The sequence below is a fragment of the Saccopteryx bilineata genome, chromosome X, assembly GCF_036850765.1.
Source record: "Saccopteryx bilineata isolate mSacBil1 chromosome X, mSacBil1_pri_phased_curated, whole genome shotgun sequence".
In the NCBI taxonomy this organism is placed as follows: Eukaryota; Metazoa; Chordata; class Mammalia; order Chiroptera; family Emballonuridae; genus Saccopteryx; species Saccopteryx bilineata.
In genome coordinates this window covers 1225097-1253043 of record NC_089502.1, presented here as the reverse complement: position 1 = coordinate 1253043, position 27947 = coordinate 1225097, and the positions used below count along the sequence as shown (strand labels likewise).

The window sequence follows — 27947 nt, the reverse complement described above, 5'->3', positions numbered from 1 at the left end:
GAGTCTGTAATTCACTGCTGGGAACCCTTCCACCCTTTGCTACAGTGTGGGGTGGGCTGTGATGGGTGGGAGGGAAGAAGATGCCAGCGTCTCTGGGGTGGGAATAGTGCTACCGTCCTTGGGAGACCGACCTCTCTTTTTACAGGTGTGGTGAGCATAGTCTTCAGGATTCCTAGTGATATGTAAAAAGTGAGCAAGACTCATGAAGTCTTTGAAAGTCCCAGCCCCTCCTGCCCCTTCCCAAGCCAACCCTGGCCTGCAAGTGAAAAGCTGGCTCTCACAAAGAAGCCGGTTAAAAATGTGGAAATCAAACCAATTTACGGGAGATCCTGTTGTTAGAATCTCAGGAGACCTCAAGCAAAGAAACCTGTGGTGAAGAGTGGATAAGGATAAAAAACGGTGCACCAGGCAGACCTTACTGGAAAGTCTGAGTTTAGTTATACTGGGGTAGTGAGGTAACAGGATTAAAGGATTAAGAAAATCACCTCAAACAGCTAAGAAGTCGGTAAAAACAAATCAAATCAAACAAACAATAACAACAAAAAACACTGGTTCTATTTGTTTTCTTCCTAGCCTCCATATAGATACATTGGGGCCCTGTGGCTGGAGAGACACGAAGGGCTTTTCGGGGGACACAGGGACATGGTTTAGGAAAAATCTATGGTGAAGGAGTAAAAAGCAGTCTCGATGCTTGGGATGAGAAGAAGCCTATTCTAGAAAACAAGTAAAAAAAAAGATATGCGAGATGTTTTAGTGATCTTTTAACATCAAAGGTGCACTTTGAAAAACCAAACTTTCTATTATTGAATGAGGGTTCTCCTGCTTTTGCCACCACGGTTGGCAAGTAATATACTTATTACTCGCTAGGGATCCCTGTAACCCTTTTTAAAAATAAGGTAATTAAGATTTCAGAAGGGTTTTCGGGTTTTGTAAATATTTCAACTCAACTCAAGTGTCTTCCCGCCCCAGTGCACAAAGGTAAAGGTGCCAAATTTTTGGCCGGTTTCATTGGTCTCTCAGCGTTAGCAACAAGTGCATGTCTGCCGGAGGTTAGCTTCAGCTGGACTGCTGCTTCCAGGAAAACTACTTGCTCCTCAGGGTTTTAGTTAGATATATTGGATATGTTTTCAATTACCAGCAATTAAAAAGAAACCATTTCAGATGACTCGTTGTCCTCCAAGTGCCTTCCCGCACCCCAGGATAGGACCACGGTTGTAATACAGAGTGATGATATCCTCCCTAAAGCGCACCTATATTTTAGGCCCGCAAAATTATCAGGACTCCATTATGATGGTTATAAAATTTATTGAGCTCTCGAGTAAACCATTGAAAAAAAACATAAAACACAATAGTCCATTCCCCACAACCGAAGCAAAATTCCAAAAATTAGCCCAATGAAATATCAAATATTGATCACGGCAGAAATCACAACGCCAACAAACTAAATGCGAACTGGACAAGCTGTCTGGCGGTCAGGGGCAGCGAGAAGGGAGACACACGCACACCTGGCTATAAATTGGATTTAGCTGCCGCGCCACTCGCGCATCCAGCCTCCAAAACCCACCGAGAAAAGAGAAGCGCCGACTGGGGGAGGCAGCGTTGCAGGTTTCAGGCAGCCTCGCCTCAGTACAGTTTTCCTTTCACTCACTCCACCACTAACAACAAACTAAGGAGACAACATTTTCAAATGCAACTGGAAAACCCAGGAACCTCGGAGGAGGACGGGGAGGGGCTTCTTTTTCTTTGCAAACATCACAGCGATTTCCAACCTACAAAAGGGGAGGGGAGGGACAGTCAAACTCTAAAAAGTCTCATATCCGCTGCTCCGAATTTTTTTTTTTTTGCTTTGTACAAAACTCGACAGCTACAGAAAAACTTTATGTCCTCCCCTTCATCCATACAAGTCAATAAACTCAGATAAGCAAAGCTAAACAACAAGGCGTCCCAACTTGGGGGTAAGGGGTGGGATAGGGGCGCAAGGGCTGTGATCGCAGGTCGACTTTCAGATGTGGGTCAGCGGCACGGTTCCGTTGACCGCAGTCCCGGCGCCCTGGTAGTGCTGATGTACCGTGTGCAGGCGGCCGCCAGGCAGCGGCGAGGCGGCGTCAGTCACGTCCCCGCTGGGTGGCAGGTACATGCTGATCATGTCGCGCAGGTCGCCAAGGCACGCGCGCTGCGAGTGCGAAGTGATGGCAGGCGGCGGTGAGCTTGGCTCCGTCTTCACCACCGTGCCCATAGGGCCCAGGCTCATGGCGGCGGCGGCGGCGGCGGCGGCGGCAGCAGCGGTGGCGGGCTGCTGGCCGTAGGCGGCAGCCGCAGCAGCGGCTGCTGAGGACGCCATGCCCCCGTAGCCCGAGGCGGCGGCGGCAGCGGCGGCCGCATTCATGTAACTCTGGGCGCCGGGTGGCATCATGGGGCTGTACTGCAGGCCTGCCATGTCGTAGCGGTGCATTTGAGGCAACGCGGGCGGAGGCGGACTGCTCATGGTTGCGGGCTGCGCGTAGCCCAGCTGCTCTTGCACCATCGAGTACGCGCCGTTGGCCCAGCCGTTCACATGTGTGTACGTGTCCAGGCGCTGGCCCACGCCCACTGGGCTGCTGGCTGCTGCAGCCGCGGCGGCCGCGGCCGCGCCTGGGGGCAGCAGGCCGCCAGGCAAAGAATACTTGTCTTTCTTCAGCAGCGTCTTGGTCTTGCGGCGCGGCCGGTACTTGTAGTCCGGGTACTCTTTCATGTGCACAGCGCGCAGTCGCTTGGCTTCGTCGATGAACGGCCGCTTCTCAGCGTCGGTTAGCAGTTTCCAGTCGGCGCCCAAGCGCTTACTGATCTCAGAGTTGTGCATCTTGGGGTTCTCAAGGGCCATCTTGCGCCGCTGTCCGCGGGACCACACCATGAAGGCGTTCATGGGCCGCTTCACGCGGTCTTGATCACTACTCCCGCCACCGCCGCTCGCACTACTGCCGCTGCTGCCGACTGCGTTCGCACCGCTGGCTGCGTTCGCGCTACTCTTGCTTGTTCCGCCAGGGGCTCCGGGGCCGCCCGTCCCTGCCCCTGGAGTGGATGGTCCCACGGGGTTCTTGAGTTCGGTCTCTAACAGGCTGTACATGGCCGGAGGGGGAAGAAGGTGCACCAGAGTGGCAGGAGGAGAAGGCGCTCCCGTGGCGGGAGCGGCCACGGTGAAAATACCTGGGGATGCCGTCGGAGGGGCCTTTGGGGGCCGGTGGGCCAGAGGGTCGGGCGGGAAAGATAGGATTGGCGCAGAACTCCTCGCCACGTCTCCAGGAACTCGCAGAACACTTGCACCTGATGCGTTATCTCGAGCTGGTCTCATTCACAGTCTGGCGGGGCACTTGCAGGGAGCCCTTATAAATCTACTCAGATCCCCTGGGGTTGGGCTGTTCCCGCCCCTTGCCTTCGGGAGCCCCCGTGATTGACAGGTTTGCAGTGATGAGCTCAGGCCAATCATCATGGAGCCCCCGTTTATCCCCACTCGAAAAAAAAAAGTTCGGGGAGCCCTTTCGTTCACCTCCACATCCCTCTTGGGCCGGGTGACGTGATGAATTATTCAGGAAGGAGGAGTCCAGGGGAGACACTCAGAGACCACCACCAGTTCAGATCTCAAAAAGTTTGAAAGAACGAAACTCAAAGAGGTGATAGAGGGGAAAAGGACGCCTGGGATAGATTGGAGGAAGTGAGTAGAGGGGAGCCATGCGGTTTAGAAAACAACATTGCAGCTCTGTCAGGGCCGACCCGTGCCCGACCCCCGGGCCACCATGCAAAGCTTTCCGCTGTCTGTGCGTGGATGTCCTCCAACCTTTTTTGATGCCAGCGCTCAGACACTGGACATCGCCAGCATCCAGGCGGCCTTGGGAACTCGGGGTGCAATCGAGTTGCCCGGGCTGCGGCTCCAAGCAACCCTCCCTGGAATCGGCCCCTGTCAAGGTGGACAGAGCAGGGATAAGGGAACCGCGCACGAGAGACAGGCTTCGGGATGGCTGAGCGCACGGAGACTGTGAGGCTCTGTGATGGTTGATGTGATTGCGACCACGGGCCTAGAAATTGACATGGGTGTGTGTGGATGGGGGTGGAGGGGGTGTGCTGGCTTGGGCTTTCTCGCTTTCTCGCTCCAGGTCCCCGTTTGGCGGCCCCTTTTTGTCTCTGCTCTCTGGCCATTTCGGTTTTTCCAGTCCGATGCCCCTGAGGGGGAGGGTCCTGCCCCTTGGAAAATCCGTTTTCATGGCAACACGGAGTCTCTCCAAGTGAAAGACTTGTTTCTTTCTTAGAAAAGACTTGTTTCTAAGAAAGAAAAGTTTCTTAGAGGGTAGACGGTGGCCGGAGAGGCGCCGAGGCGGTTTTCGGAACGGACCACGGGGCCCCCTCCACTGGCCGCGCACCTACCAGGACCAGTGAGTGCTGCTCTGGCCGCGCAGCCGCCCAGGGAAGCAAGCTCTGCTAACGGATTTCATCTTTATTTTTTGTTTGTTTTGGTTTGGTTTTGTTGGTTTGTTTGTTTTACAACCTTCCTGACCGGAACGTTGAGACCTGGAGCGGGATTCTAACGTGTTTGTCGGGTTGTCTGCCAAACAATATAGGAGCGGAAACCCCAGCTGCAAGAAAAGTGAACCCCAACAATCACCTCCGCCAACCCAAACGACTGGCACAGCGTTTGAAACACCCAGAACAGCCCGAAGCCACGAGTGGAAAGAAATCTAGCTGGGCAAAAGTGGCAGAGACTGAAAAAAGGTGTCTGCATGGTGTGGGCTTCCCGTTCCCACCCAGCCTCGAGAAAGGTGGGGAACCAAAGTGGGAAACAAAAACAAAAACTCAAGCTTTTAGTTTTTTAGCGCTAATGCAAGACCAGGCAATCCTAGATTGCCTGCCTGCCGTCAGGGATGGGAGTTTCCCCCTTTCTGCATGAATTGCAGACCATACCCCTCAGGAGCTGACAGACCATTGGCATCAGAACCCCAGCTCCCACCCAGCATTTCTCTTGGAAGTTTGGGTTTCGAAACTTGCCCCTTAAATTTAGGTTCCAAGGCAATGAAGCAAATGTCCACCGCCAAAGGCTGTGAAAACATGAATATGTGTAAAGATTTAGGGTTTTAATGTAAACTATCTGGCATGGTTCTGTGTGTGAGTTGTGTGTGTGTGTGGTGTCTGTGTGTGTGTGTGAAAGAGAGAGAGAGAGAGAGAGAGAGAGAGAGAGAGAGAGAAAGTACGTGTATGGATATGCACATTTAAGCCGACAAGGAGTGAAAGGTATGTCTCAGAAAACACAATGGTTGTCAGTCCTCACTTGCACCTGATTTGTTGCCAAACTGGAGGATAGTCAAATAAATATTCTTAGGCAAACCCACCTTCTCAAAGAGAAGTCACTGTGCAGTAACCCTGCCCTCCAGCCTCCATTTCCAGATGCCCTCTTGGGTTCCAAAGCTGTTGCTAAGTGAAGCGCGTTTTAGGAAACTACCCAACTGATGAACTGCCTGGAGTCCAGTAGCCTGACATTTGTCAGGATTTTTTTCAATTTTTAGGACCCTGTTGTGGTGACAGCTCCTGGGCTGCATATTTCCCGAGGCAAGGCATTCCTTCCCGCAGCAGATTATCTGAGGAACTAGTCAACTCCCCCCAGCCGTTTGTCATTTGATTGTATCCAGCCCAAGGCTTAGGTGAGCTCATTTACACATTACATCCTTCTGCAGTCTTTTTCCAGGAACTGACACCCATTCCCACATTCCTAGCTTCCCTCTGAGGCCTGATTAAATCCGTCTCTGTGCCTGGTGGCTCTGGGGTGGTCTGTACAGCCCTAAGTAAGAATCAAGCCTAATTTCCTTAGAAACATTAACGAGGAAACGTTCTCAACCTAACCTAGCATTTCTATAGACTTGCAAGGTTACCTTTAAGGAACTAAGGAGATGAGGGAAGGCTGGAAGCAAACTGTTCTCTTGGCCCACCTGCAGTGCATGCGCAAGTATCAGTCGAGAGGCACGACCTTCACTGGAAATCGGTAGAGGTGTCAAGTGGGTCAAACGGTCCGAGGGGCCACAGTTCAAATGGGGAAGATGGACGGCAGAGCCTCACTAGTGTCTGCGACATGCATCCTGCACCCAGAGAGAGAAGCTAAGAGACACAGCGGAATCCAGGACCAGTATTTTTCAACCTCTTCTGGAGAAGAGAGAGTGTTTGTCAGTTTTCTCGCCCATCGGGACTTCCAGGAACCCTTGGGCTGCATATAGAGTCTTGGGGGGCAGGCTGTGAACTTGGCCAAGCACCCCTTCCCATTTTCATCTCCCTCCCAAGACAACTCTGCCTCCGACTGGGGCTGGGCTTGGGGCTACCAGGACTCAGTGCGCAGCAACAGCGCCGTTTGTTGGCTTTAGTTGGAAACTTCACCCAGAGGCTCCCTTTCTCGCACTCTTGGGCTTGGAGATCGCCTCAATCTTCTCTGAAGAGGCAGCCGGCTTCGCCCCAGGACAGACGTGCTCATCCTTAGGGGAGAGTTAACGCAAAACTCTTGAGACCTAGACTCTAGCGTGGTTGGCCCAACAGGCTCCAAGTACATCAGGTGCTCCCATTCCGCCTCTGGTTTGGAGCCGTGAAAGAAATAAGACATCCCACGGAGTTCATATCCTCAAAGTATACTTTTGTACAAAGTACAGCTCTGCCTTACAGCTACTGGTAGAGAGAGCACAGCAGCAGAGTGGTTGTCCCCCAATTCGCCTAGAGGTGCAGGCGTTGACTACTTCTCAACAACTGCTCCTGGGGGACCTTTTCCCGTGTCTCCTGCTTGATTAGGACCCAGCCTCTTAGAGGAGGTGCCCTTTGCCTGCTGGGTTGACTGATGTGAATGTATGTAGATGTCCGCTGGCAGCACGCGTGGGGTCGGGGCGGGGGTGCAGAACTGAAATACGACAATAGAATGGAACAATTGCCTTTTCAAGTGAACTGGAACCCAGCGAAAGGTCTGAGTTTCAAGAAGTGCAAAAAACTTATTCTGGTGATTCTCAGAAATGCTTTGCTTTCCAACAACAAAAAAAAATGTTTGCTTATCCAAAAGCAGTAATTCCTATTTCTTCCTTAAGAACATCCCTGGACTACTTACTCTGGCTCCTAGCCAAGACTGTATTTAGGTCAGAGATTGAGGGCCTTGATCAAGAAATCAGAGGCTTGGGTCTGTTGTAGAATCATCTCTTGTAAAAGATCAGAAAGTTTGCCAACACTTTAACGGGCTGAAGTAGACAGCACTTTCTAATTCTCAGAGCATTCAGTGTGATATCCCTCCATCAATCCACAGCAATCCTTCCACCCACCCCCAACCCCACCCCCATGAAACACTTACTATAGGTCTGGGAAGGCCCTGAAGACCCTAGGCCAGAGGTCCCCAAACTACGGCCCCCGAGGGCAGCATGCGGACCCCTGAGGCCATTTATCCGGCCCCCACCGCACTTCCGGAAGGGGCACCTCTTTCATTGGTGGTCAGTGAGAGGAGCATAGTTCCCATCGAAATACTGGTCAGTTTGTTGATTTAAATTTACTTGTTCTTTATTTTAAATATTGTATTTGTTCCCATTTTGTTTTTCTACTTTAAAATAAGGTATGTGCAGTGTGCATAGGGATTTGTTCATAGTTTTTTTTTATAGTCCGGCCCTCCAACGGTCTGAGGGACAGTGAACTGGCCCCCTGTGTAAAAAGTTTGAGGACCCCTGCCCTAGGCTGTTCGGTGCAGGCTGGAAACAATAATCTAGTTAATTTTCTCTAAAGAAAAAAAAAGTTACTAGGAGCTATGTAAGTGTGTGATGGTCTTCGAAGCATCAAAATGTGTTTTGTAGGAAGTGTAACTATTCTGTAGCACGTGGTGTAGCTCTTTTATGAGGGAAGGGTGCACTTTTACAAGTGAGTTTCTGATTTTGATTCACTTGATTAGTTGAGCTACTTTTTGTAGATACACTAGTAATCCTGCTGGCCCACACGTTGGAGTTCAGTTGCCAAGATTCCTTTCACCCACAGGTTACAGAGAGATTAATGACCTAGATACTGAGCAACTGCAAGGAAATTGACAATCTTTGCTTTCAGTGCTCTCTTAACTACCTCACAAACACAATTCCAACACTGCCATCTCCCCGGAGGAAAGATGGCTCTACTGGGAACTGGGTCTCACTTCTAGAGGGTTTTCCAAATTGGCCTCTTTGCCTCTCTAACCTTTCCCCAACACTCCCGCCCTCGCCCTGACAATTCCTCGCACATATTTAGGTCAAGTTGCCAAATGTTATCCTCCCCCCGGAACCTTGTACCCTACTCCCGGGCTTGCCATCCCACTTGGCCTGATGCCTTTTCCACTTTCTGCTGTGGATGTAAAGGCACGGCCCTCCACAACAGCAAGGTGGCCTGCCAGAAGCCCGGGCCCGGAAAACCATCTGAAAATCGTTATCAGCACATAATGTTGTTTGAGTTATTCCATGTCCTCACAATTGAGACAAAGATGGGGGTGGGGGCATAGGTACAGCAGGTCTAGCAGCGTTCCAGGCACCTCCAATGTGATCAGGCATGATCATTGGCTCTGAGAGCCGAGGATGGCTGGAAGCTGGGGAGAACTTCCAGGAGTAAATTTTAAACCTCAAGGCAGCATCCAGCTTTTCTTTTCTCCCCTCGCTATTCATTTTTTGTTTTGTTTTACTCTTTTTCATTTTTTTAAAAAGAGATTGGAGAGCCATGAAATTTGACGTACGGAATTTTCATCTTCTCTTAGGCTCTTTCTGCCGTCATTTCTTTTCATTTTACTAAATCGTTGTCTTACACCCACTATGTGCTGTGTTGGGCACCATGCACGGGATGAGAAGTCGCTCCTTCCCATTCCGCAGCAGAAAGTGCGGCAGCCAGAGAAAGCTCAAGAGGGCTGGGTACCGGTGTGCGGCGGCAGGCAGGGACCACGCGGATTCGGCAGCGCGCGCTTGTCCTTTTACCTGCTGTGTCAAACAGGGCCCGCCCCGTGGCGTTCACAGGATGCCCGCGTGCACGGAGCCCTCGCAGCCGCGCATCCCGACACGGGTCTTGGAGTGGCGGGCGAGTGAGGCTCTGGGACCGCTACTCTCGAAGGAGAGCGGGGCTGAAGACACCGACCGAAAACATCTGGCGGGCCGCTGCTTGCCAGGTACTGAGGATGTCTATCCTCAGGCCAACCTTTTCTGCGCGGCTCTGCGGCCAGAAGTTGCGACAAAGAGAGATGTGTCGGAGGCCTCGCTGCGCTGGCGCTTCGGCGCTTAGGGCGCGGTCCATTCACCCCAATTCCATTTCTTCATAGAGCGTGGCCTTGTTATGACCTAGAAGCTTCCGCTAATGTCATGTTTGCGCAGTTAACACCATCTCCTCCTCTTTTGAACATATTTCATCCCCTTAGAACAGGCCAGGTTTCATTTGAAAAAGCAACGGAAAGGACGTTAAATAACCCTTTCTAATGGGGGAAAAAAACTGCTCCTTTTGTGCGATGGTTTCTTTACAAAGCCAATAACAATCTTATTTTCTAGTTCCAATGGCCATCCTTTTATGAGTTATACTATTAAAGAAATCCGACACTAATTGCGCCGATTTAACTTGTTAATTAGTTGCAAATAATCTATTCATTAGTAGTAAAATAAAATAAAACCCATGTGCCTAGATATGATTCCACATTCACATATTATAGTGTCTGCATGGCATAGTAATACTAAATTAAGTTCCTAAAAGGTTTCTCCTCGGGATAAATAATTAAAATATATTCTACTTTAATTGACATTATAGAGAACATAAATGAGCTTTTCCTTTTACATAGAAATAGCCATTTCTAAATTAAGCTTGCAGTCTGGAGAATGGAGGCTTCAGCCAAATGAATAGTCATTACTACCTTTTCAACAATGTGGTCCTTTTGATCAGAAAAGAAATTAGCTCTAAAAAACAGACAATGCAAGGCTGCCCTGCAATAGGAAGAAAATTAGACGGCCAAGGCTCTTCACAACACCTATTTCTATAAACCATAGAGCTCCTTGCTTTTCAATTACAGCTGTTCATTTCATATAAGGAAAAGGGGGAAAATAGGCCTCTAATGTAAACTCCCTTTAACCATAAAGCCTAGCTCCTGGAGCACAGCCAGGCTGACTACTTACTATTGTTTATAGTCCTCTCATCAATTAGCTAATGCTATATATTTTAAATGACTCTGAGGGGATTCACCAACTCCCTCCTCCTCCCTCACCCAGTCAAAATCCAAGCTGGACTTCTATGAAATGGCTACTATTTGGTGCACAGACACTTAAGTGTATAAAGTTTAATGTTTTTATTGTTCCCCAGAGAAAAACCATATTGAAAACACTGCTTTGTTTTTTCTCTCCTATATTTCTTAGTCCATTATTGAAAGACCCAGATGAGGTGATGACAGGGCAAGGACATAAATGAGCAGCTTTCAGTATTGTTTCTAATTGTTCACAAAGCTAAATCCATCTCCAGGCAATTTTTCTGTGCCTTTAGACTATAATTTGGCTTATATATCTTTGTGTTTTAAAAATGTAAATTTTGAAATTTGCTAACCTTATTGGTTTGATGTCATTAGAAATAATTTATTTTTTAAAAAATCACTAAGTCTTCACCACTTTGGTGAAATTATCTAGTTTGCATGAAGAAAAAAAGGCCCTGTTTGTAGCATGTGCTATAAAATAAAACCTTCAACACACACAAAATAATAATATGAAAAAAATATTCGGTAATTATTAGAGTCTTAGTATGCATTTAGATATATGTTTTAGAAACATCAAAATAGAGTTATAGGCTGGAAAGGCTTTGCTTCCTTTGAAAGTAGAATATTTGCTTATTTCTCTGATCTTTATAAATTCCTACACAAATTCTTTGAAGAACTAAAAAATAGTGTGATCCTATAGGGTTAGCTTGGAAATTTAATCTTTGGAATTTTGCTAATAAAAGGACTTAGAATCCTATTTTTAAAGATCCAATTAAAGATATTTTATTTGTTCACTATTAAGTACACATTTTTACATAACTATAATACAATAACTATAACCATGGGCTTGTCCCTGAGAGGTGTCCTTTCCTTTATTTTTTTAAACAACTTTTTTTTTAAAATCAAATGAGAGACAGAGAGGTGGAGAGATAGACCCCCATATGCACCCTGATGGGGATCCACCCTGGAACCCCAGTCTGAGGTTGATGTTCTGCTCATCTGGGACCACTGCTCCATTGCTTGGCAACCAAGCTATTTTAGGGACTGAGGAGAGGCTATGGAGCCATGATCAGCACCTTCGTCCACCTTGTTCATTCAAGCCATGGCTACAGGAAGATAAGAAAGGGGGGTAGAGAAGCAGATGGTGGTTTCTCCTGTGTGCCCTGACTGGAATCAAACTGGGACTTCCAGACACTGGGTTGATGCTCTACTGCTGAACCAACCCAGGAGAAACTCTTTAAACTACTTAAAGCTAGTCTGCTGACCTAGTAGGAAAGATTGGACAAGAGAAGAGCCATTAGAACAGGGGTCCCCAAACTATGGCTGGCAGGTCGCATGTGGCCCCCTGAGGCCATTTATCCGCCCCGCAGCACTTCAGGAAGGGGAACCTCTTTCATTGGTGGTCAGTGAGAGGAGCACAGGATGAGGATGCTCACATACAGTACTACTTCCGGTGACACGGGATGCATGCGTCATGGCTCCGGAAGCGCGTCATATCACTTGTTATGGCTAGCGCTGACAAATATGGAACTGGACATTGACCATCTCATTAGCCAAAAGCAGGCCCATAGTTCCCATTCAAATACTGGGCAGTTTGTTGATTTAAATTTACTTTTTATTTATTTTAAATATTGTATTTGTTCCTGTTTTTATTAACTTTAAAATAAGATATGTGCAGTGTGCATAAGGATTTGTTCATAGTTTTTTTATAGTCCGGCCCTCCAATGGTCTGAGGGACAGTGAACTGGCCCCCTGTGTAAAATGTCTGGGGACCTCTGCATTAGAATGACTACTCAAAGTATTTCTAAATAACAATGCCAAATAACTGTTTCCAAAATGGTTTTTAGGCTCTGGTTTTCATCATGAATTTCTTGTTGACTATGCTTCCATTTAGTGGCTTCCTACCACATTTTTAATATACAGTAAATCAATATGTTTCCTCTTTGTTATTGAGCATTAATTTCTTTTCTGCCTTATTCAAATAGATGTCATAATAAAGTTACCAAAAACATTTTGCTAAAGAGCATAGAGTTGCCACATTTGTAATCAGGTTCCTTGATTCTTGCTATAATAGAGGATGCAGTTTTATTAGTATGCAAGTGTGACACTGTTCCTCTTTTCTACTGCATGGAAGAGAGCTTTTATTCAGACAGAATTCTATGGGAGCTGGGGAAATTGTCACCTTTCCAAGGTGAGGTTTAGTACCAGAGGTCAGCAATGTATGGTAGCAGATCAGTAACCTGGAAGTTATCCAGACTGAAAGTTGCATGAGTATTTTGTTGGGTCTGATTTTAAATATTATAGCACTTGACTTTCATTTTGGAAGGAGTAGTCAGGTTTTTGATATTGTTGGCAGTTGAATTGAAATTTTGGGGGAGTAACAAAACTGCCAATAAAGACATCTGAATCTTTAACTGCAGCTTTGGAAGGGGACAATATATTCAAGAGAAGAATAGAAATAAATGTTTCTCAGGATGTTGACATAAAGTAGATCATGGATGTTTATACTATCTTTATAAATTGGGCAAGTTTTCTTTGAGGTATAATTGACATATAACATTATATTAGTTTTAGGTTGTTGGGCAGATAAAATATATTACGCTCACTTTGTTAAAAATAGTGCTGCCCACATAGAAGCCCATCACCTAATGTTGGTCAAATAAGTTTGTAAATATGATATATATGTTTGCTCGCTTATAGTTTGCATTGAGTGTGGGGGACAGGTTGTAAGCAGGCAGGGAAGTTATAGCCTTAGTTTTAAGACTAAGCCTTTCCCACCTTTTTTGATGTAGAGTGGTGCACTCTCATGAGGAATCCCATTATGCCTCAGATAAGTGACTTTGTATCAGAGACTTCCTTGTTTGTATATTGGATTAAAGATTGTGATTTCTATACTATAAAGCGGGGCAGACGGGGAACTTGCTCTCTATCAGTCTCTGAGATTAGCTTTAGAGGAGAGAGCAGAGAAAGGCCACATGGAGGAGGCCAGGAGAAGCAGCCAAGATGATGGAGTGCTGAAGGAAAAGCCAGTTTGTGCAGAGTTTGTGCAGAAAGAAGGAGATGGGGAACAAAGGAAAATGAGCCTGGTGAGGTAGAAACCTTTGATTCTAGGAAACTTGGATAAGCCAGTAGCTTTGTGAGTGCTGAATGAGTGGGCTTGGGAGCCCAGTGTGTGTTTTTACTTGCCTGCTGGGTGCAAGCTAGGATTAAAGATAATGGCCCACCAGTTCTTGGCTCCATTCTTTCTTTACCGAGTGTCTGAATCCAGTGCAAACCTGCATGGACCAGGAGGCTGTGATGATGGTTGTGCCTACTGGCTTTACACAGGTGCAACATGATTCATACCATATTTGTATATATTATGAAATTATCACCAGAATAAGTCTAGTTAACATCCATCACCATACATAGTTAAAAATTGATTTTTCTTATAATGTGTACTTTTAAGATCTATTCTCTTAACAAGTTTTAAATATGCAATATGATATTACTAACTATATTGGGCAAGTCTATTAATCTCCTTGAACCTTAATTTCCTCATCTGAAAGAGGTGAATAGTCAGGCCCTCACAGTGTAAGATTGGAAATACAATGAGATAATACAGGTGAAAGCACCTGGCACTTTGTCTAGCACAGAGCAAGCTCAATTAAGAGTTGTCTTGTTTTTATTGATAGCTAGGCTTTCTTTTTCCCCTGAAACAGAGTAGAAAATTCCTTTAGTGTGGGCGAGAGGGGACCACGTCCCTTTTTTTACCCTTTTCATGGCTATGCACAGATGTTTATGGAATGAATAACAGTCCTTGAGGGAGTCCTTTTTGAAGAAAGAAAAACTAATTACTCCATGATTCTAATTTTGTATCCCACTCTTCCACATTTGACAAGTCACTTCAGATTGGTTCTGTCAAGGCTCTCTATAGAGCACTTATTGAGATAATGGAGGATTTGGTTTGTGACAGTGGTGCCTCTTGTGTTCAGTTCTGAGATAACCTAAAATATCCTTTATAATAGAGACATGCCTGCTGTTTAAAAATATATAATTCATGTCATATGGATTTTAAATCTTTTATTTTTACTTAAAATGTAAATTTTATTTTTTCTTTCAGAATTCAATAGAAAGTATATTCTTTCTACAGATTGTATCAGGAGTCATATTGGATTAGGAGAAAAATCTTGTTCAGATTTCATAGCTTTTTGCTTTCTTTAGGGTCTTAGAAATAGGCACCATTGACCAAGCCAATATAAAAAGCAGTATTAATCAACTACAGAGATTAAAGTCTTATTGTTTTTCACAATGACTTCTAAAAAGACTTGAAAAATTACAAAAAACATTTAAAATTTTATTTATTGATTGATTTTTAGGGAGAGAGTAAGGGAAAAAGAAAAAAACACATAGATTTGTTGTTCCACTTATTCATGCATTCATTGGTTCATTCCTATATGTGCACTGACTAGGGATTGAAACTGCAACCTTGGCATATTGAGATGATACTCTAAACCAGAGGTCCCCAAACTTTTTTCACAGAGGGCCAGTTCACTGTGCCTCAGACCGTTGGAGGGCCGGACTAAAAAAAAACTATGAAAAAATCCCTGTGCACACTGCACATATCTTATTTTAAAGTAAAAAGACAAAACTGAAATAAATACAATATTTAAAATAAAGAACAAGTAAATTTAAATCAACAAACTAACCAGTATTTCAATGGGAACTATGCTCCTCTCACTGACCACCAATGAAAGAGGTGCCCCTTCCGGAAGTGCGGCAGGGGCCAGATAAATGGCCTCAGGGGGCCGCATGCTGCCCGCGGGCTGTAGTTTGGGGACCCCTGCTCTAAACAATAGAGTTACCTGGTCAGTGCCCAAAAACTGTGTATAAATAAATAAAGTGAAGAGACTTCAGTTCAGATTGTGTAATTCTCTGGTTAGTTTGTACCATTGTATTTGAAAAAAAGAGATCTAGCATGAAAGTTTGTCTGATGCCTAGTTAAAATTCTAGCTGAAAGACTAGGAAAGACTCTGATGCATAAAAACGTAGCACAGAGAAATGGTTTAAAAAAAGCCCAGACCTGGTTTTAGATTTTGCCCTCCTTTCTCCCACCTAATTGAAGTTACCTAACTTCTTCAGCTTCTATAAAAATGAAAATTACTGATATTTAACCCTTAAGATGATTGTGGAAAACAAATGAGATTATGTAATAAAGCCCTATACTTAACTCAGTGCCTGACACACAGTGATAAGACTCAGTAAATTTTAGGTCATCATCATTATCATCATCACTACAGAAACCCTTTTTGAGCTATGTTTCACAGATGAGAGTAAACATATATTTTTTAAAAGATAAGGAAAAAGGCTTAGAAGGATTAAGTGACTTTTCCAAAATGGTGGAGCTTATTGTTGGCAAAATCAAACATGAAATGTACTCTTCCTGACTCCTTGTCCAGTTATCTTTCCACCAAAATACAGTTTGCTTGTACTTTGGCAATAAGTAATTTCTCATTAGGTTGCACTACCTATTGTGTTATTGATACTACACCATATTGAGAAACATGTCATTATTTCTTTCTATATTAAAGTAAAGCCCCTAATGGTAAAGAAGAAAACAAGGAGGGAGCTTACATTCCCTAAATTGTTTCAAGAGAGGAGAGTCAAAGAGATACTGCCAGTTTTCAAGATGCACTAATTAGAAACATTAAAAGTAGGCCTTGTCCGGTTGCTCAGTGGATAGAGCCTTGGCTCTGTGTGTGGAAGTCCCAGGTTCGATCTTTGGTCAGGGAACATATGAAAAGCGACCATCTGCTTCTTTTCTCCTAACTCTCCCCCTTCTCTCTCTTTTCTTCTCTCACAGCCAGTGGCTCAATTGCTTTGAGCATCAGCCCTGGTCCCTGAAGACAGCTCTGATGACTCAAGCATCTGACTCAAATGAGGTTTGCAGGGAGAATCCTGGTCTGGGTGCATGCAGGAGTATGTCTGTCTATCTCCCCTCCTCTCACTTAAAAAAGGAAAAAAAAAGAAACATCAACATTTACACTGAGTCAAATTGAGGATTAAATAGGTAAACCAATATGATAGTGTGAGTGCAGTGCACAAAATCTCTCATGGTGATTGTAAGGCCAGTGGCCGTGGCCATGCAGGCTTACAATGGATTCTGGCAGACAGTAAAGGAAATGTGGAACCAAAAAATGGTGGGCCATTCCATTTATTAGAGTCTCACAAAGGTGGATGTGCAAGCAGGCAGGGAAACCGCTTCCCTCTCTCTCTCTACACTTTTCAGCAAAACAAGCTGGGGAAAAAGAACCCTTCTCCTGCAAACAATGGCTACTCCCAGGCAGGCAGGCAATCCGCAATTTGCAATCTGCAGCACTGAAGGCAAGCACCCCCAGCCTTACACAGACTATACACACAAGGTATTGCCCTGTTCTCATACACCAATCAGGGAAAGTACAATGTGAGCAAGCCTAACACACTTGTTACACATTTGTTTGCCCAACATTCCACCCTTTTAGGGTTGCTCATTTCACATTCTATGCAAGAGGTATCTTCCCTGATCGTCCTTGTGCAAGGAGTGAGGTGCATTACATAAACAAACAGACTATAACAACAGCACAAGTTACACAATTAAAATAATTACAACCTGACAAGGTGATGGCACAGTGGATAGAGCGTCGGACTGGGACGTGGAGTACCCAGGTTCGAAACCCCGAGGTTGCCAGCTTGAACGTGAGCTTATCTGGTTTGTGCAGGGCTCACAAAGCTTGAGCCTAAGGTTGCTGTCTTGAGCATGGGATCACCTGGTCTGCTGTAGCCCCCCACCCCCCATGAAGGCACATATGAGAAAGCAATCAATAAACAACTAAGGAGCTGCAATAAAGAATTGATGTTTCTCATCTCTCTCCCTTCCTGTCTGTTTCCCTATCTGTCCCTTTCTTTGTCTCCCTATGTCTCTGTCACACACACAAAAATAATTACAAGGGTGCCCTTCATAATGCCTCCCTGAGCACTCTGCCCAAGATGCTAATTGGAGGCCTATCTCTACCCTCTACCCCATAGTAGGTGGGAGGGCCTGTATAGTCCAGGGCTATGTCCATCCTGCATCACTACAACTGAATGAGAGCAGTTTCCCTGTGCAGGAGGGCCTCCACTGGAGTTGAGCCCCTCCCATCAGGGTCTCTCATACTGTCCAAAAGGGGTATGTCCATCCAACAAGGGAACTGGTGTCCCTCCCCTTATTGCAACCCAAGAGTCAATTAGGTCACTCAATGATCAGTCCACAAGAGATAACCCAGTTGTCTGCACAAATCACCAAAGTAAAGGTCCATTACAGGAAACTAGACATACAGCTATGTATTAACTGATCTCAGCACCTTTCCATAGTGTGCTCTCTGTTACCACAAGTCCCATCCAAATCCCTCAGCAAGCTTGGGCCTGGCGGGGTCAAACACATTCAAGACCTATGCCACCTTGATAGTTCTCTTATCTGTTGCTGCAAACAAACAAATAAACAAAAAATAAAAAACAACAACAAAAAACCACCTATTATTTTCTAATACCAACACCTGCTGAGCATTTGAAGAGGACCAGTGAATTGTTAGTTCCAGGTAAGGCCTCCTGTCTCCACCCATCCCTGTTATACCGGTCCCTTGGTAGCTTTCCCCCTATTCAAAGCAGGTTTTGGGGGTCCTTCTCCCCCTCAGCTGTCTCCATCATATACCATATTTCCCCATTTATAAGACACTCCCATGTATAAGATGCACCTTAATTTTGGGGCCAGAAATAAAAAAAAATGTATTGCATAAACATACTGAACTCAAGTTATACTCATCATAAAATTCAAAAAAGCAGAGAATGCAAGTAAAAAAATCTACAACCACTGTATAAGATGCACTCAGTTCTTAGACTCCAAATTTTTTTGAAAAAAAGGTATATCTTATACATAAGGAAATATGATAATCCTGAAACAGTACAACCCGAACACCAATAATTTTCTTAGCAGCTTCTGGGGCCACTCGTTTTTCCCCATTTTTTCAGTGGCTGGAATCTTTGCTGTGGCTTAAGCTGCTACCAAAGTTCTAACAGGACTTCATTAGACCTGCCATTCAATTTCTCCATCTCTGTTTCAGAAAGCATGATGCCATCCATTCCTATCTCTCACAACCACAGCAACCAGACTACCAGGGACTGCCTGAATTGTGCCCTCAACTACATCAGTTCTGCCTGGGTGTAGGGCTGGACTACAAGACTGCTCCACTATTTTTGCCTGTGCCTGGGGGACTCTTTGCTGCTGGGTTTTTACCTTCTGGGTGACCACTGGCTGGCCTCTGAGTCTGCAGATGGCAGCTTCAGCCCAAACCTCTTCATACTCAGAAGAGAAAAAGTTGGAAATGCCTGCTCCTGCTGGCTTAGAACCCCTCCACTGGCACAAATGCAGCTTCTTCCTGGGCAACCATTTTGGCTCCTGCAGCTTCCAATTCTGGGCTTGAAGGTAAGCTTTGAGCTCTTGAACCCACAGTTGTGTCTCCACAAGCTGTCAGTGCCAGTGTTCTGCTTTTAGGAAAAATTGGAGTTCACAAACCTGGAACATCACTCCAGTTCCAGGAGACATTGATGTTCAGCCTGCATCTCACACTGCAGCTCTCAAACCCAGTTGACATCCTTCTCCAGTGCTTACTCCAGTTCATGCCATTGTTGCCCCTCGGTCTGCTGCTCACCCTGGAGCTTTTGACCTCAGGCAGCTTCTTGCACAGAACTTCTAGTTTACTGTTGTAGAGTTGCAAAAGCCAACCAGCCCATGGTCCCCAAAAGTAGAGTTATGGGGAGCCATACATTGGAGAGCAACGACCATTCCTCTACCTCATCTTTCCAGAGTGTTGGTGACTTCCTACTAATCTGATCCGAATCCTGCTGGCTGTGCCAGATGTAAGGCCGGTGGCATGGCCATGCAAGTTCACATTAGATTCAGGCAAATCGTAAAAGAACTGTGGAGCCAAAAAATGATGGGCCATTCTGTTTATTAGAGTCTCGCAACAGCAGATCAGCAAGCAGGCAAGGAAAACTGCTTCCCCCTTTCTCTCCGGACTCTCCAGCAAAAACAACCTAAGAAGGGGTAAACCCCTTCTCAAGCAAACAATGGCCCTTCCCAAGCAGGCAGGCAATCCACAATCTACATTCTGCTACCTGGAGGGCAATCACCTGCAGCCTTACATAGAATATACACATGAGGTGTTGCCCTGTCCTCGTGCACCAGTCAGGGAAAGTTCAAGGAAAACAAGCTTAACACACTTGTTTGCCCAACAGTGATGATTATTTTCTTTCATTTTTAGGCATCAGCAGAATTCCATACTTTGTTCATAAGCCCTGCCAGATTGGCCTCAAATTGAAAGTCATAGCAAAGCATTTTGATGACCCAGTCTCTAATTCACCAGCAGTGACTTCTCACTCTTCCCAGTCTTCAAGTTAATTTCTAGTCTACATCATACACATGCATAGCTGGGTCTATCAAAGTTTCCAGGAAATTAATGTGGTGACCACTTATTGAAATTTACTACAAGCTGACCCTATATGTGACTTTTACGAATCTTGTCAACATGTTTGTTTCATCTTATCCACGTAAGGTTACACACACAGTGACAAAACTTTGAGATTTGATCTATATCCAAATGATGTGTTCTTGCCACCACACTGCCTTAGGAGGGGCTGATTCCCTTATTTTGTGACTTTAGACAAATACCCTTCCTCTCTCTTGTTCTCACTTTCCCCATGTGAGGACTGAGGGGCTTGGACTAGATGCTTTCTTTGTACCTTTTCTCTTATAAGATTTAAAGATTCCAATAGTTCCCATGTAATGCCATTTTTAATAGTAAATTAACTAAAGTGGTTCTTAATTTTCTACAGTAATGACTATCTCCTTAGATGTACGAATTAAAGTCATATGTTCTAATACCTCTGACAGCAAGCAGATCATTGTAGAAGCAGAGTCTAGCTGGACAAGCTAGATCAGGGGTCCCCAAACTACGGCCTGCAGGCCACATGCGGCCCCCTGAGGCCATTTATCTGCCCCCCACTGCACTTCCAGAAGGGGCACCTCTTTCATTGGTGGTCAGTGAGAGGAGCATAGTTCCCATTGAAATACTGGTCAGTTTGTTGATTTAAATTTACTTGTTCTTTATTTTAAATATTGTATTTGTTCCCGTTTTGTTTCTTTACTTTAAAATAAGATATGTGCAGTGTGCATAGGGATTTGTTCATAGTTTTTTTTTTTATAGTCTAGCCCTCCAACGGTCTGAGGGACAGTGAACTGGCCCCCTGTGTAAAAAGTTTAGGGACCCCTGAGCTAGATTCTAGATCTTTATAAACAAGAGAAGGTGTCCATATGGACTTTGGCAGGAAAAGAAGCCTCTGGGGTTGTTTTATGTACAATGTTTGAATCCCCTTCAATTTCATATATTTAGGTCTAATTACAAATGTGATGTTATTTAGAGCAAGGGTCTTTGGAAGATGATTATGTCATGAAGATGGAGCCCTCATGAATGAGATTAATGTCCTCATAAGGTGCCAGAAAGCTAACTTGCTCTTTTTCTGCCAAGTGTGGATACAATGAGAAGTTGGCAATCTGCCAACAGGAAGAGGGTTCTTTCACCAGAATTTGCCCATGTTGGTGCTCTGCTTTTGGAACTTCCAGGCTCTAGAACTGTGAGAAATAAATGTCTGTTTTTTTAACCACCCAGTCTATGATATTTTGTTATGGCAGCCTGAGCTGACTAAGACAGATTGGAAAATAGAGGGGTCAAATGGTGATTTAGAGCAATTAACCATCGCTAACTACATTCTCTGTATCTTACATGAACTTTGTGGGTATTTCAAGAGTGATAGGAATCCAGGGATCATATGCCTGCCCCTTTCTTACTTCTTTAGTCTTATCTTTGTTATCTTACTTTAGCTTGCCTCTATTGCACTGTGAAGAATTGCTTCCTTCATCTTCTTGATCAGAGTCTACTTTTTTTTGCCAACATCTTTACATATTTGCTTTCTCTGCTTAGAACTCATTCCCTAACTACACTTCCCTTCTCCTTACATTACTTGACTAAATGCTACTTAATCCACAACATTTAGATCAAGTTATCCATTTTTCTCAACATATTTTCTGATTCTTCCCCAGTCCCACAACCCAGACTGGGTTAGGTTATTTTTCATTGTACTCCCAGACCACCCATGTGTTTATTCTCTCAGAGTTCTTGCCACAGTGTTTAGTCACCATTGACTTATCTGTCCAGTTTATCCATTACCCATGAGTTCATTCAGGGCAGGGTTTTTTTTCTTCCTTCCTGGTTTATTCAGCACCTAACCCAGAGCCAGGTGTTTGAGAGGCACTTAGTGTATGAAAATTACATGTGATGGATACTGAAATGGGTTATCATAGAGACAAAAAACATTTAGGTCTTTTATTCAAGGAGCTTTCAATTTATTAGGAAGTAGCTGGTCCTCCAGGAAGCAGATCTGGCCTTGCTTGCAGGATTGGGAAAGTATCAAAAACAATGCATATTCATGAACATAACTCTGATTGGACATGGACATTATGCTAATATTTTCTCCCTCACCCTTATGTGGCAGGTGCTTTGACCATCCTTCTAATTTTGTCTATGGAAGTGGGGTAGAGGAGAAAGGGACATATATGGTTGTACTGGAAAAGCTGGCATCTGTGTGGAGGAAGAGTTTCCTTCCTTTGTTATAAAGAATTATCCATTCACCAAGCCTTGCACCTAAGGTGCTGCTTGAACCCAAGGAGGTGCCATGTATTAATTTGCACAGAGGAATCGTATCATATAATTCATGACCCTGGTGTTTTGGATCCCAGAGTGAGCAGAAAAGTGGATCCTGGTGGGCATTAGAGCTTCTTAAAACCAACACTGTGATTGTGAGTCTATCCTCACACTTCACACTTCCAGCCCTAAGGAAATAAGGATAATCTCTCATATTGTATAAGAGAGGTGTTAAGTCTTGCTGATAAGAGCCAGAATGTTGAAACTTGAAATTAAAACCAAGAAGAGTGTCCATGGTAATATTCATAGGATCAAGCATTTCTTTCTTCTAACTTTACATTGGTGTTGAGAGTTAGGAGCAGGCCCTGATAAAAGTGGAGTGAAGATATTCTGGGTTAAAATTTTATTTAACATATCATGTATTTAAATCTCAGTTTTCATATATGTAAAGCAAATCTGTTGATGAAGGGGTGTGTGTACAACCCTTTTCTGGAATGTCATGACCTCTCATGATAGAAGATCATATTTAATAAATGCATCTCCATTTCTTGTCAGCCTTTGACCAATCTCCAGAACCTTTGAATGATTGTCTTTGCTAATTTTGACTAGCTTAATAGATGCTTCTTTACAGGAAAGACTTCTCCAAGCCATTCCTCAAAGTCACTGAATCTCTTTGAAGAGTTTTTAATAAAGTGGGGTGAAGTGGGGGGGCAGCAATGACATGGTCAGATTTGTAGATAGGAAACCTCATTTTTTCTGTTGAGTATATCTCCCAGGGTGACTTGTGAGTATAAAATATATATGAAAACCCTTGATATATGGCTGGTACTCAACAGATGTTTATAGTTTTGGTTTTTAAATTGCTTCTTATCCACTCAAGTGTGAGTTTAGAGAAATCACTTCTTCTCCCTGGATCTCAGTTTCTCCAACTATAAAATACAGGTGATCTACCCACTCTTGTTAACTTTTCAATTAATTCTTTCATTGTAACCATAGATTATTCACTTTCTTAGTGACCCTTAGCCCAGTTAACCTGGGTTCTTCTCCAGCCTATTTTATTAGAGTTTTAATATCTCCCACATGACATAATTACCATTTGATTCTTGGATTTTAATTACATTTTTTAAATGTATGATGGTATTCTTGGAAAAGAGGCAGTTATAGTAGGTGACCTTCAGGAAGAACTCTGTAAATAAGAAAGCTGACTATTTTAACAGCCTTTGTGTTTGCCTTTGTCCTCATTTTGATAAGTTACCCCTTACTTTTATGGGTACACAGGACATTTAATAAAGAAGCTAGAGATCAGGTAGATATTAGACATATTTATTACATCAATATAATAAATAAATAAAATTAAATAAAATTGCATTTTGGTAGGAAAGAAATAATTGATTGCTCAACCATTTACATTTGTATTAGGTCAAGAAGCTTGGCTGATGCTTAGTTACTCTGCATTGTGCAGTATAGAAGAGAAAGATGCTTATCTCCAGGAACTCAGAATTTGAGAAAAATAACAAAAACAACAGCCAGGTTCACCTCCGGGCATTTGCAAAGGTGCCAGGTGTTGTAGGAGCACAGCAGAGAAAGGAAGCCATTTTGTCTAGGATGTTTTAGAAAAAAATTTTAGAGCAAGTGGACTGAGTTGTGAATTGTGTCTTTAAAAAAACAGATGAAAAAAAAACAAAACAAAACAGATGGAGAGTATTCCTAGAATACTTGCCTGTGGATAAGGTAGTGCAAGGCATGTTTTGGAAACAGTGAGGAGATCAGTGTGGCTAAGAGCTAGAAAGCACTGCAGTGTAAGGTGGGATTTAGGGTCAAATTGTCAAGAGCATTAAATGTCAAGCTGAAGACTTTGGCTTTATACTGTACTCTGTGCAGTAAAGTGCCAGAAGTTCCCTCCTCCAACCTCATATAGTATTTGCTTACAGTGTATCAGTGATTTTTGAATAGGAAGATAATCATTATAGTCATGATTCAAACCAATTATTCACTGCAATGAAGACATTTGGTCTTTTGTCAAGTTTTGTGAAATATCAATCTAAAAAAAAGATGTCTTGGTAGCTATTAGTACATACAATGGATGAAATATGCAGAAGCTGTGAGGTACTCCATGGGAAAGCCAGAAACCAGAATTTGAGTACTGGTTTGGTGGTGTGCCCACTGGTTCACACAAAGCAAGCCATTTCTTCTCTGTGTAACTTCTGTGCTCAGCCTTGAAAGATGGGTAACACCTGTCTTCTCAAATGGTTGTGTTAATCAAGTGATAAAACTAAGAAAATGTTTTTGTAAACTCTAAAATACTATCTGTAAGAAAATAACTGGGTTTTTTTTTTAGAAAAAAATGTTTCGGTGAAAGTGCATTCAAAATGAGAGATTCCTACAGGCATTTCAGCTCACTTAGCCCAGGGCCAATGGGAAAGGGGGGAAAAGTTCCCATCCAATTTCACATTCCATCCCAGACCCCTAGATCTCTAATTTTTTTCAATTTTGTACTCCCCACAGTCAACGCAACTTTAATATTTTTTGGAAGAAAGTAATATTTGTATGTCCCCTTAATCAATAAGCTATAGAGCCCACCTTCCCACCTTCCTTTCCTTCCTTCCTTCCTTCCTTCCTTCCTTCCTTCCTTCCTTCCTTCCTTCCTTCCTTCCCTCCCTCCCTCTCTTCCTCTTTCCTCCCTTCCTTCCTTCCTTCCTTCCTTCCTTCCTTCCTTCCTTCCTTCCTTCCTTCTTTTTTTCCTTCCTTCCCTCCCTCCCTCCCTCCCTTCCTCTATCCTTCCTCCCTTCCTTCCTTCCTTCCTTCCTTCCTTCCTTCCTTCCTTCCTTCCTTCCTTCCTTCCTTCCTTCCTTCCTTCCTTCCTTCCTTCCTTCCACAAGTGTTACTGCTATATGCCAGGTACTCTTCTAGATGCTTGGAAGACTTCAGGAAATAAAATTAAAATCCCTGCTCTGTACAGCTTATTTTTTTTTCTTTCTCTCTCTCTCTCTTTTAAAGGAGAAAGAAAGTCAGGGAGAGGGACAGATAGGGACGGACATACAGGAAGGGAGAGAAATGAGAAGAATCAATTCTTTTTGGCTGCAGCTTAGTTGTTCATTGACTGCTTTCTCATATGTGCCTTGACCAGGGGGCTACAACAGAGCATGTGACCCTTTGCTTAAGCCAGCAACTTTGGGCTCAAACCAGCAACCTTGGGTTTCAAGACAGCAGCCTTTGTGCTCGAACCAGCAACCATGGGCTTATGTCTATGATCCCATGCTCAAGCTTGAGTGACCCCTCACTCAAGCTGGTGAGCCCACGCTCAAGCTGGGGACCTTGGGGTTTCAAACCTGGGTCCTCCGTGTCCCAGTATGGTGCTCTAACCACTGCACCACTGCTTGGTTTGGCTGTGAAGCTTATTTTCTATTGTGTGTACATATGTCTGAGGGGGAGAAAACAACAATAAATTGTTAAATATAACAGAAATGTGTAGTATCTGAGAAGATAAATGCTATAAAAAATAAAGCAGGATGAGGGGAGTTGGGTGTGCTGGGTATGAGAGCAATTTACAATTTATATTTTCATTGAATTTATTAGGGTGCATACAAACTAGAGGACCATCTTTATTAAAATCTTCCACTATATAAGGTAAAATCATGTGTCTTTTCATTACAGAAGAAGAATATTAAGGAAATTATGGGAGTGCTTGAACTCTTAAGTTTTTTCCATTATAGCTAACTAAGTAAATAACATGGATAGCATTGTGTTTTGCTTGGACGGACTCAGAACAAAAAGCCTCAGCCTTAACATTGCATAGCAGGTAACTAATCAGTTAACAGTTAATGGAGGGACTTGGAAAACGTAGAATTGGGAACCATGAAGAAAGGCAGATGGGAAGTCCTGGTCACACTTCCAGGCCAGAATAATGTAGGCTCAGTTACAAGAAAGAACCTTTCGCTCATCCATCCCTCACTCTTCAATATCTCTCTCTCTCTCTCTCTCTCTCTCTCTCTCTCTCTCTCCCAAGTGCTTACAGCTCATTAAGTGTCTGGCTGTTGCTGAAGTGGAGATCCAGCTAGAAATGACACTTATTCCTGCTGGAGAAAAAATAAATTACCAGAGTGAGCACTATCAAAACCTACCAGTTCTGTTGTTTCAATTTATAGCTCCTATATCAGGGGTTGGAAACCTATGGCTCGTGAGCCAGATGTGGCTCTTTTGATGGCTGCATCTGGCTCGCAGACAAATCTTAAATAAAAAGATAAAAAATTCTCATGTATTATAATCCATTCATTTCCTACCGCTCATGTTCATGGTTGCAGGTGGCTGGGGCCAATCAGAGCTGTCCTCCGGAACAACACCACATTTTTATTGGATAATGCGTCATGTACATGGGTTGTTGTATGGCTCTCAAGGAATTACATTTTAAAATATGGGGCGTTCATGGATCTCTCAGCCAAAAAGTTTCCTGACCTCTGTCCTATACCCATGGTCTTCTTTCTATATCCAAAGCTACTGCCTCATCACCTTTTTATAGGTTTAATTAAATAACTTCTTAAATTCTAAGCTTTCTGATTGGAGCTTGTCACTTACCTGTTTTGAATTATTCAGCAGTTTTTCACTTCATATAGGATAAAACTAGACTCTTGAATGTGACATGTAAGGGTCTTCATGATCTGGCCCTTGCCTGCCTCTCTCTTTCTTCCCTGCTAATTATGTTTCAGTCCAAGCTTTACCTCCTCCATTCATGCAGCCATCCCTGACCCCCTGGCATACATAGTTCTGTGTTCCTTAGACTGTAGATCTTGTATACATGTTGCTTTAATTATAGAGTATTCTGTTTGCTTGTTTTTCTTTCTCTGCACTATCTTTCGAGTTACTTGAGAAAAGCATTATTCATTTTTTATCCCAAATATTTTGTTTCTTAGTCACCACATCTAACTCTGTGTAACTTACCCTTTTTGTCTCCAAGGACATATTCTGCATCTCTCTGAAACACATAATTTAATTCTTTTTTCCTCATACTCCTTTTCAATTCAGTTCACTTCCATTCATACCACTTCTCAGACAGTATAATATTTTCTGGAAATAGGAACACAAGGAAAATATGGCTGCTGCTTTGTGAGCCTCACAGCCTAGTGGGAAGACTGTTGAGGACAAAAATTCTTTTGTGCAGTTTTTCTTTTTATTTTATTTTATTATTAATTTTAATGGGGTGATATTGATTAATTAGGGTCCATATATTCAGAGAAAACATCTCCAGGTTATTTTCATATTTGATTATGTTGTATACCCATAACCCAAAGTCAAATTGTCTTTGTTCATTGTCTATCTGGTTTTCTTTGTGCCCCTCCCATGCTCCCACCCCCCACCCCCAGTAACAACCACGCTCTTGTCTATGTCCCTGAGCCTCATTTTTGTGTCCCACCTATGTATGGAATCATATAGTTCTTAGTTTTTTCTGATTTATTTATTTCACTCAGTATAATGTTATAAAGGTTCATCCATGTTGTTGTAAATAACCCTATGTCATCATTTCTTATGGATGAGTAATATTCCATAGTATATATGTACCACATCTTCTTTATTCAGTCATCTATTGAACGGCTTTTTGGTTGTTTCCATGTCTTGGCCACTGTGAACATGCTGCAGTGAACATGGGGCTGCATGTGTCTTTATGTACAATGTTTTTTAGTTTTGGGGGTATATTCCCAGTAGAGGGATTGCTGGGTCATATGGTAGTTATATTTTAAATTTTTTGAGGAACCACCATACTTTCTTCCATAATGGTTGTACTACTTTACATTCCCACCAACAGTGGATGAGGGTTCCTTTTTATCCACAACCTCTCCAGCATTTGTTATTACCTGTCTTGTTGATAATAATTAATCTAACAGGTTTGAGGTGGTATCTCATTGCAGTTTTGATTTGCATTTCTCTAATAACTAATGAGGATGAGCATCTTTTCATATATCTGTTAACCATTTGTATTTCTTCCTGGGAGAAGTGTTTGTTCATGT

At 43.6% G+C, this 27947-nt stretch overlaps 1 protein-coding gene across 2 annotated transcripts; it reads right to left on the bottom strand.

Annotated features, from left to right (window-relative positions):
- Positions 1-1654: 1654 nt before the first annotated feature.
- On the bottom strand, positions 1655-3328 carry SOX3 (SRY-box transcription factor 3). 2 transcript variants are annotated; one of them, XM_066249502.1, is made up of 3 exons: positions 3037-3103; positions 2375-2970; positions 1655-2293 (listed from the first exon to the last, which is right to left on the bottom strand). In XM_066249502.1, the coding sequence occupies exons 1-3, from the start codon at positions 3101-3103 to the stop codon at positions 2003-2005; spliced, it is 954 nt and encodes a 317-aa protein (XP_066105599.1). In that variant the 3' UTR covers positions 1655-2002. The 2 variants fall into 2 exon arrangements, with proteins under 2 accessions (XP_066105599.1, XP_066105598.1); XM_066249501.1 differs by having other exon boundaries at positions 1655-3328.
- Positions 3329-27947: the final 24619 nt, after the last annotated feature.

What these genes read in the sequence shown, in the direction of transcription:
- SOX3 (XM_066249501.1), bottom strand. Translation starts at nt 3,328, where the DNA reads ATGAGACCAGCTCGAGATAACGCATCAGGTGCAAGTGTTCTGCGAGTT.